Genomic DNA, 9,806 nt, shown 5'->3' with positions numbered 1-9,806 from the left:
CCCCTGTACTCAGCACTGGTGAGGCCACACCTTGAGTATTGTGTTCAGCTCTGGGCCCCTCAGTTCAGGAAGGATATTGAGGTGCTGAAGCGGGTCCAGAGAAGAGCAACGAGGTTGGTGAAGGGACTTGAGCACAAGTCCTATGAGGAAAGGCTGAGGGAGCTGGGGTTGTTTAGTCTGGAGAAGAGAAGGCTTAGAGGTGACCTCATCACTCTCTTCAGCTACCTGAAGGGAGGTTATAGCCAGGTGGGGGTTGGTCTCTTCTCCCAGGCAACCAACAATAGGACAAGGGGACATGGGCTCAAACTCTGCCAGGGGAGGTTTAGGTTAGATGTTAGGAAGAAATTCTTTACGGAGAGGGTAATCAGGCATTGGAACAGCCTACCCAGAGAGGCGGTGGATTCACCATCCCTGGAGGTTTTTAAGCAGAGATTGGATGTGGCCCTTAGTGCCATGATATAGTAATTGGAGTTGGATCAGGGGTTGGACTTGATGATCTTGGAGGTCTTTTCCAACCCAATCTATTCTATGATTCTATCTCTCCAAGCCCTTATTTCACTGTATTTTCTCTCCCCTGTCCACTTGTGGAGGTGAGTGATAGTGGTTTTGGTGGGTGCCTGGCATCCAGCCAGGGTCAACCCACTATAGGGGGGAAAAAACCCCACCACCTTATAAAGTTTACCAAACTAAAAAAAACCACAAAAATCCTAAAAGCTTTTACAATGACATAAAAATATAAAACTCTTCTCAGAATACCAAAAAAAAAAATTCTTACCAAGGAGATCACCTGACAGGTTGACAGGTAATATCACACACACAGACAAAATGCTGACAGCAATCAACAGGCAGATGATGTGGCGCTGGAAAGCAAGGTAGTGAATGGCATCTTCACCACATCTCTCGTGAATCTCGTCATCGCTGCATCACAGACAGAATAATCGTGGTCAGGCTACTTAGTCTCTTTGGGGGTGGTTTATACATCCACACACTAAATTCTCAGTCTACCCAGTGACATCCCCATCAGTCCCTATTGGTTTTCAACATGGCTGTGTCTTTCATCCATAATTTCAGGTTCCAGAAGTATCTTTTTCTCGTGTATCACCATGTAAAAACTAACACAAGGGAATTAAGATCGAAGGAAGTAATCTGGAAGCAAATATGAATACAAATTCTTTTTTTATCAGACTAAAAGAGGACAAAGTAATTTTCTGTGACCTCTTGTCTTATGATAGTCACAAGTCTAGCTCTCAGAATTTAAGATCATGCTGTGACAGTATTCACTCATCTCAGTAAAAGCTCCCCATGAGGAATATTACAACAGAATCACCTTACCCTTACGACACTCAGTTAACAGAAGATATAATAGGCTTTGGAATTAACTCTCACCATCTCTCCATTGTCAGCAGAGTCAACCATTAAAATAGGAGAGGAAGGAAAAGAAAGGAACTGAACTAGTAAATATGGAGAAAGACAGGTTTAATCCCCATCTCTTTGTTATTTAAATATACCCAAACTCTAAACGAATTTTTTAAACCATGATCAACTAAGATCCAAGAGATACAGAGAATGAATATCACATCTCTAACACTCAGTTTCTGGGAAACAGTGGGATGGACTTTTCCTAGTTAGTCAACCCATCCCCAAATAAATGACCAGTTCGCCATAGAAACCCCTGCAGGGAAATCCTGTTTCCTGCCTGGGGCCCTGGGGCTTCAAAGAGGGGAACACCCACAAGGTACTCTTCAAAGAGGAAAAGTCTAGAGCATAATTACTAGCTCTGAATCTATATAAATGCCATAGATTCACTTAGGTTCACCCACTGTCCCAAAATCAGGAAGTCTCTGGGCTGCTAGCAGGACAACTATATCCTGAAAAAGTATTCCCATAAGTTGACCTTGTTTTCACTTTCTTTTTTCACCTGACCAGAGGCACCTGTATAAGTGCTTGTATTAAATGCTGTCTATCTAAGTAAAAAAAACCCTGGAATTTTTGAATGAAAATCACCTTTTAAATTAAAAAAGATCAAAGCAAACCATAGCTGACTATTTGTTTCATATACTTACTGCATTCGAAAAGCAGCTGTTATCCAAGAACAAAATCCCTATAAATAAAGAAAGAAGTTTTTAGGAGCTAACATACAAAAAATAGAGTCTCTAATCTGTATAATAAAGAGAAAAGTTTCTATTAAACCAACCTCTTCCCTAAAAAGCTGGTAGTCTGTTGCTCTGAAACCATCATTTAGACACATACAGAAAAATACCTAATACTCAACATACTTTTCACAAGGTATTTAATGTGTCTGTCTTCAGAGAGTATTTAAGAGTTGGTTTTTTTTAATTAGTTTCACACTTATCACTTGGGCTTCTTAAATTTATACAAGCCTGCCCAAATCCCAATGAACACAAGTTAAGATTGAGGCTTCTAAAGAATTTTTTTTAATGGTTTGTTTTGGAGCAGGAGAGGTGATGATTTTTCCAAAATCATTTCCAGAGACTCTCCAATTTCAAGGATAAGCTCCCATGAGAGTCGAATACAAGTTAATCAGTTAAATGGCAATTAGAAACAAGGCTGTGATTACTTTAACCGAAAGGCTTCTTATCTAGGTTTACAAATCCTCCTATGAAACTGGACAGCAGAGAGCACATTGAATGTTCCAGTGTGACAAAAAAACCTTCCCTCTCAAAAGGCCTCTTCTTTCTAGTGAACATTATTCAACTAAATAGACACATTTTATTCAACAGCTAAGGTTGCTTTAGGGTTTTAAAAAGATGAAGAAAACTACAAAAATAGCAGAGCAATCTTGATCAAACACTAGTATGCTTTTGATGCATGCACAAATAATTAGTTGCAAGGCTAGATATTAAGTTGATGAATGTATAAAATGTTAAAATGTAGGCTACCACCACTGGACAACTCTTGTGTGGTACATTCTGAAGCTGCAACATGAAATCAAAGAGATGTACCAGTTCAATGACTCCAGAAAGGCCATGGAGGGAAGCAATTAAAAGTTTAGTCAAAAAATTATCTTCCACTCCAAATCAGTTTGATTATTAAGAGTACAGACCACTATTATTAGCCTCACATTCACATCCAGTTTTCTCAACTTTGTGAGGAAAACAATTTACTATCAAGAGCAACTAGGGATTATCTGCAATGTGAACACAGTGTTTTAAACTCTTATCTAAGTACAAGTTATTTACTAGCTTTTTTTCTTTCTCCCCTCCCCCTTTAAAACTGTAACATATAGTTCCACTCTAACTTAAAACAAAAAAACTTAAAAACAACAACAACACAAGATAGTGGTAATGACATGGCAATATTTTGTCAGGAAACAGATTATGTACAGTTCTATAAAAACACAGTGAACAATGTTTTATTGATTTTTACATATGAATGATCTTCCAGTTTAATGACTGGCTCAGTGGGCTACACGGAATGGCAAATTAGAGCATATTCCACTAAGAAGTATTATCAAAACTCTGGAATGCTTACCCTATCATATTCAAGGTCTTCAGGTACAGATGAAGATGTTGACAACCGGCTGTATCTTGATTCACTAAAACACATTAAATGATGCTTTTAAGTATCTTTAATAGCAGTTGATTCTGCAGAATTATTTCCATTTTAAGAATTCTGAAGTAACTAGGGAAGGAGTACAAACCCACTTTTTCACTTATGAAAGCTGTGGTTTTCAGCTTGTGGCATATGCCTAATTATAGAAACCTGTGTACGTCTCATGTTGAAAAGGGAGGACATGTGAGCTCCTGACATGAGAGCACATAGCCGAACTAGAAAGAAAACATTTTATGAGGATATTAAAACTGCAGTAAAGTATGAGAGTGCAACACAAGTTTGGGAGCCTAGCAAGGATCAAATCTGTAAGCTGGCTTCCTGTTCAGACTTTCCTCATTACAACACATTACCTCTTTTTCCTCCACCTTTCTTGCTCCATTGTATAGCCACTAGTCAGAATTGCTGCTCCCAATTAAATCCCTCACCTGCAAGGCCACCTCCTCACACAAAGAGTTCTATAGCAACGCCAGAAACATTTAAAGACTCTGTAGCCCTCAAAAATAGCAGAGTACCTGTTTTCAGTTTGTTGCTAAAAAGAAAGGATCAAATGTTGCAATTATGATGCTTCCATAATTACAGGACAACACATGTTAAAATGGGAGTGCATTCACAGGTATATCTATAATTTTGACCGGCTGGCTCAGGTCACAGTCCAGCAGGGACAATAACACAGGCTCCTGGGTGTCTGACTGCTCAAGGGCCTCCACAGTCCACATGGAAGCCTATGCCAGAGCACCTTCATGCTTGCTGCCCAAGCTATCTGGATTAAAGCCTTCTCAGTTATTGCCCATCTTATTTTACGTCAGCTACATTTCACAACTGTACATGGATTACACCTAAAAGCAGGCTTTGAGTTCTCTGCTGTTGCTCAGTTGTGAAGTTACCACAACTTGATTACACCAGTAATACCAGGAAGAAGCTCACTATTAAAGTTCACCTACTTCATAGGTAGCTTAGCTTTTAAACATCACAACAAATCAGCCTGTAGGAAAAAAAAAACTTAAAAAAATAATAGTCAAAACCTCGCTTGTAGTATTACTAAAAATCAGTGAAGAATTTCAGAAACTTGCAGTGATATATTTTTATTTTTTAATCCTTCAGAAATTTTATGGCACAGGCTGCACAGGGAGCTCTGGGAAGATATAAGACTTGAGCCAAAATAAACAAAACAGTTAGAGTCCTTCTATCACAGAAACACACTGCAAACATCAATGTACAGCGTGCTGGCAGACATGCAGCTCATTTTCTTACCTCCACTTCCTTAACTCACAAAGGCAGAATGAAATTCATGACAATGGCAAACAACACACAACTTCTGACTGAAACCACAAACTAACTCTGTGAGTGGGATGTGTTTCACACAAAGCAGAGTGAGGACATTTTTAACAAACATGTGATTACAAGCATGTGATTACAAACATATCTAACTGATACACATGCACTTATTTTAAGCCACTTACTGTACTTACTTCCACATTCCCCAAATGGTTTCAACAAATCAATCTGATTGAATAGCCTTTTTACCTTTCAACTTCTGACACCAGAGCAACACGGCCATAGTCCCAGAATCTCTTTCTTATAATGGAAAACAGTAATATTAAAATCTAGAAAATAAAAAGAAACACTTTTGAATATTTATTTTTCCTATTTCATAATAATTATTTTAAGGACTATCAAAAAATGTTCCTAAATCAAATATCACATTCCAGCCAACCTAATGGTGGCCATGCTATAGACCAACCTGTCTGGGACCAAAGGATCAGGACATCTGCTTTCCTGTTCTAATTTAAAAAGGAGGAGAACTGCATGCAAAACTAGTTCTGAGCTGCAAGTTCATGAAGGTTTGTGACAGGAAAAGTAGCAAGTAGTACTTGAGAAGAAGTAAAAACTTTCATGCATGCACTTTTGCTATTATTCATTACTTAATGACCAGAACTATGATGGGAGACTTGCAATTTTACTTGATTTTCAAGCAGCGACGTAAACAGGTTGAAGGAAGCTCAAATATTTTCCCAAGTGTAAAAATTATTTTTATCCTAAGTAATATCTTATTATAACCCTCAAACCCCAGAAACTTATATTTGATCTCTGCAATGTATTTTTTAATCTCCTCTCATATTTTCAATTTTTGAAAGAGACTAAAAAAACAAGGAGAAAAAACCCATCATTATGTATTTCATAGATACATTTCTTTTTTTCCTTTATTTAAAGAAAGAAGTTGCTCTATACAAAGCAATGAAGCTGAAGTAACAAAGCCTGTTTTCTATGCATATGTAGCATATGCCCTCACCTTCCAGTTCTTCCTACATCCCATACCTGTTTGGCTAGAAAGTGGTGTTAGTGGTGTAACTTACTGGGATCAAATACCAGCTGGCCAGCCAGGACACATGTCAGGATTATCTAGGTATCAAGATTACACAGCTAATTTCCACATTTCACAATGAATATAACCTTCTTATGAGAGCCTTTCACCAACAGGAAAGATTAATTATATTCCTTTGGCCATTAAACTTGATGCAAGCAGGAAAGTTCTCTAGACTCTTTGACAACTTTGGCTGAAATTGGCTACAGTATTCTACAGTGATGAGGAGAGACTGCCAGACAAAAATGGAAAGACAATGCAAAATATAAAACTCACTTCCTCTGGAAATCAGCCTACTTCAGAAATCCATCAGTTGACAGTTACTAAAGGGATCTGCATTAAATGTGTCATGAAAATAAGAATATAGGAGTTGCTACATAAATTGCAGTACTTGGAATCTTCTACACTGTCTAGAACTCTCTACCTAATGCTGTTGGAGGGCAGAGTTTAACAGCAAGGAACTCTAAAGCTGAAACTTGGTGTCTTAAAATTCAGCCACAGCTTTAAAAAAAAAAAGTCCCTCCAAACACTTCAATTAAATCTTATTAAATGCTGTTCCATCAGGCACAGAGAGCTGTAAATAATGTACATCCTCAGAAAATGCATTTATGGTAGCATGCTGCATACACTAAATCAATACAAAGAATCCCACTATGTAACTTTTAGGAACACCCTCTACATTCCTACAGAACTACCATCTCCAACCTTACACAGATACGTTAAGTTTCTTTACAGGAGTTTTCTAGAACTCAGGAACTATGTCACCCTTTTAGTCTCATTTTACCACCCATCCTTTTAGGCTGATTTTACTACCATGAACACATTTATCAGGCCACTTTGCAGCAGGTCTGCAGCCCTGTTTCTGGTGGCTGAAGACCACCTAGACCAAACTTACAGAAATAACCGTAAGTTTTATTGCAGTCTCAGGCCTGTCCTGGAGCTCCCAGACAGCAATTAATCCTATCCTGTCTTTTGTCAGAATTGAGCTGATTAGTACACTACTTCCTCAATAGCTCCATGAAATCTAATTTTAAAAAAGTTGGTGAAATGATTTTCCAAATTGTATTGCCTTTTGAACAACGGTCAAGTTAGCAATGGTGTCCCCTTCCTGGAAAGGTACCCGGTACTTAAACCCAAATGTTCTTGCAGTTAAGATAAAACATAGAAATTCAAGCTACCACCACAAAGCTCACCATGACTCCACATAAAGATGTTGTGCATCTCCCTACATCTATCCATCCAACATACAGTAACACTGTCACCCCACCTGTATGCAAAAATTAATCAACACTCAAAAGCGCTCTGATGTTCCCAGGATGGCCATAGCTCATTCCTTATTCTGAAGATTCTCAGAAACAAATCCCAACCTGATAAATAAGAGAATTCTGAAAACTTTAACTTTTGAAAAAGCCAGAAGCATTTTCAATGCAAGAAACAGAAAGTATGCTTACAAAAAAGAAGGTTACGTCAAGCAGGAGGACAGTCGGGATTCCGCCAAAAGTTACTCCTTGGAGCACCGTGCTGCCCTGGGCAGTGCTGTAGCAGTAGGTTTCATTCGTTCCGTTGAAAAGCTGACTTCTATTCCGGAAGTGGACCAGATGAGAACGTCCAAAACCCAGAAAAAAGAAAGGGTTCATTTTGTCTTTCCCTTTAAAAAAAAAAAAAAAAGAAAAGAAAAAGAAAAAACATGAAAAGGTGAAACAACCTTGTGAAAAGCCTGATTGGTACTTGTGAGATGTACTACTATTACAAGTATAACAAGTGCAGGAAAAACCAAGCACGAAATTACTTCAGAAGAGAAGGTGTCTGACAATCTTTCCCCTTCACATGTAAAATATTTTGCAATAACTGGCAGGTTCAGTTACCAGCAGTGCCCAGTCAAGAATTCCAGACATCTAACAAACCACATCCTCTATAGACATCTGAGGAAGACTACAGAAGACTTCCACCCCCAAAAAACCTTCTCTGTTATTTAATCTGTAACATTCAACTACTTATTTCAGCATGAATTCTGATTCTGGGAACCACACATAGGGCATCAGATATTCCAACAACAGCAGTTTAAAGATTTTGTTCCTAGTTGATGAGCATTTTGTGAACAGACCAGCTTGTGAACTTTGTATTCAAATGTCAAAACCTTGAGATTATTGACAAATTTGCCACTTATTCCACAGAAAAGAACTACTACACAAATACATATGCTCCTCTCTGTTCTTGAAATACTGTGTGAGTTTTCTTTCTCAAAATAATTCAGCTGAAAGAACAACACAGTAATTACAGCATATCACAAACAAGAAGAACCAACAGTATTTCTAAGAGAACAGTCATCTACCTCACTTTAGTCAATTGACCTGCTCAGACAATGTAGTAACAAGAACACACAAGATTTGGCTATTGATACAAAAGCCTTTTTATCACAGTGAGGGCAATTGCTTATTTATTTTGGGGCCTCTCACTTCAAATATTTCTTCTTTTGGATCTTATTAACTTGATGATTCCCATGCAGCACCTCATGGAGAACACAATTCTGACTGATAAATGCATAAGGAAACCACTCCCCGAAAAAACTGAATGCTTCAAAATCAAATACTGTAGGTCCTCATCACACAGGTTCAGGGACGCTACTTTTGGGATACCATGCCTCTGTAAGAGGAATGCACGTCTCTGACGACAGCACTATTCTGGACGCTGAAAACGAAACAAGAATACAAATAACTACAAATTCTCCTTTCAAACAGCAGGAAAACAGCATGGAATACTCCTCTCAAAACAGTATTTACTAAATGCTAGACTGTGCGACAAGGTAGGGAAGAAATTTTGTCCCAACTGATGTGTTTTATCACATTTAANAAAAAAAAAAAAAAAAAAAAAAGGAGGGAAAAAAAAATCCCCCAAAAAAGTTGTGCCGTGACTCTATCCTTGCTTTCTAAGGGCTGAAACCTAGCTCTGACGGAAGAGAAGGCATTTTCGAAGAGACTTTGCAAATGAGCACAACGGCAGAGCCTGTAAGTAACACACGGGCTCTTTATCAGGGCTTATCAAACTCGGCTTCCAATTCTCGAAAGCCATTATTTTTAAGCAAGCCAGCGGCCGGGAAGACAAAGGGCAGGGGAAGACCTCCCACGGGCGGGGCTGCACAATAGCAAGGGGGGTCCGGACACGGGAAAGCGGCTCCCGCTTTGGGCCGGGACCCCGGCAGCGTTCCTGGCTCCCGCAGGGCGTGGAACCGGGGCGGGTTTCCCCGGACGCACACTGGAAAGCCCCGGGCTCGCCACTGGCGCAGGGAGCGGTCCTTCAGCTCCAGGAGGAGGGTGGGCTGGCTCAGCCCCACCGCGGGAAGAGGGCGGCCCGTGCCCGCCGAAGGCCGGGGTCCATCTGCGGAGGCCCCCGGCTCGCTTTGCCAACTGCCCTCCTGTTCTGTCCCGTCCCCGCGGCCCCGCACAGCGCCGCTCCCGCCCTCCCTTACCTGCGCCGGGGCGGCCTCTCCTCTGCTTTCCCCTCCCCTTCCCTTCCCTTCTTCCCCTCCCGTCCCGTCCCGTCACCGCACGGGCGCTACCGGCCCCAAACTTACGAGCCCCGGCAACAGCACCCTCGATCCGCGCATGCGTGGCTGGGCCGGGCCCCTCGGGGCCCGCTGTCAGCGCTTACCGGCCCTCAGTGCCTGCTGCCCTCAGTGCCCGCTGCCCTCACTCCCTGCTGCCCTCACTCCCTGCTGCCCTCAGTGCCTGCTGCCCTCACTCCCTGCTGCCCTCAGTGCCTGCTGCCCTCACTCCCTGCTGCCCTCACTCCCTGCTGCCCTCACGGCCCGCTGCCCTCACTGCCCCCGGTCCCCGCTGCTCTCGCCTCGCCGCTGCCCCCCCTCCCTCCTTCC

General features: G+C 41.1%; 1 protein-coding gene across 3 annotated transcripts in view; it reads right to left on the bottom strand.

The window, feature by feature from the left end:
- Nucleotides 1–9,528, bottom strand: part of TMEM63A (transmembrane protein 63A) — a 35,776-nt gene extending 26,248 nt beyond the window's left edge. For 2 of the 3 annotated variants that reach the window (XM_027911413.1, XM_027911415.1), the window contains exons 1-7: nt 9,402–9,444; nt 8,287–8,623; nt 7,387–7,583; nt 5,098–5,177; nt 3,493–3,556; nt 2,064–2,101; nt 776–918 (exon numbers count right to left, since the gene is read on the bottom strand). In XM_027911413.1, the coding sequence (XP_027767214.1) occupies nt 776–918; nt 2,064–2,101; nt 3,493–3,556; nt 5,098–5,177; nt 7,387–7,572 (511 nt within the window). In that variant the 5' untranslated portion in view covers nt 7,573–7,583; nt 8,287–8,623; nt 9,402–9,444. Of the gene's footprint in view, nt 1–775; nt 919–2,063; nt 2,102–3,492; nt 3,557–5,097; nt 5,178–7,386; nt 7,584–8,286; nt 8,624–9,401; nt 9,445–9,506 lie in introns of those variants that run through there. The other variant, XM_027911414.1, reaches the window with a different exon arrangement.
- Nucleotides 9,529–9,806: the final 278 nt, after the last annotated feature.

The sequence above is a fragment of the Empidonax traillii genome, unplaced genomic scaffold (genome assembly GCF_003031625.1).
Source record: "Empidonax traillii isolate 1590-97213 ecotype Southwest subspecies unplaced genomic scaffold, ASM303162v1 scaffold31:size1920502, whole genome shotgun sequence".
NCBI classification, from domain to species: Eukaryota; Metazoa; Chordata; class Aves; order Passeriformes; family Tyrannidae; genus Empidonax; species Empidonax traillii.
Note: the sequence above shows the minus strand (reverse complement) of the source record. Positions and strands in the feature narration are given on the sequence as shown.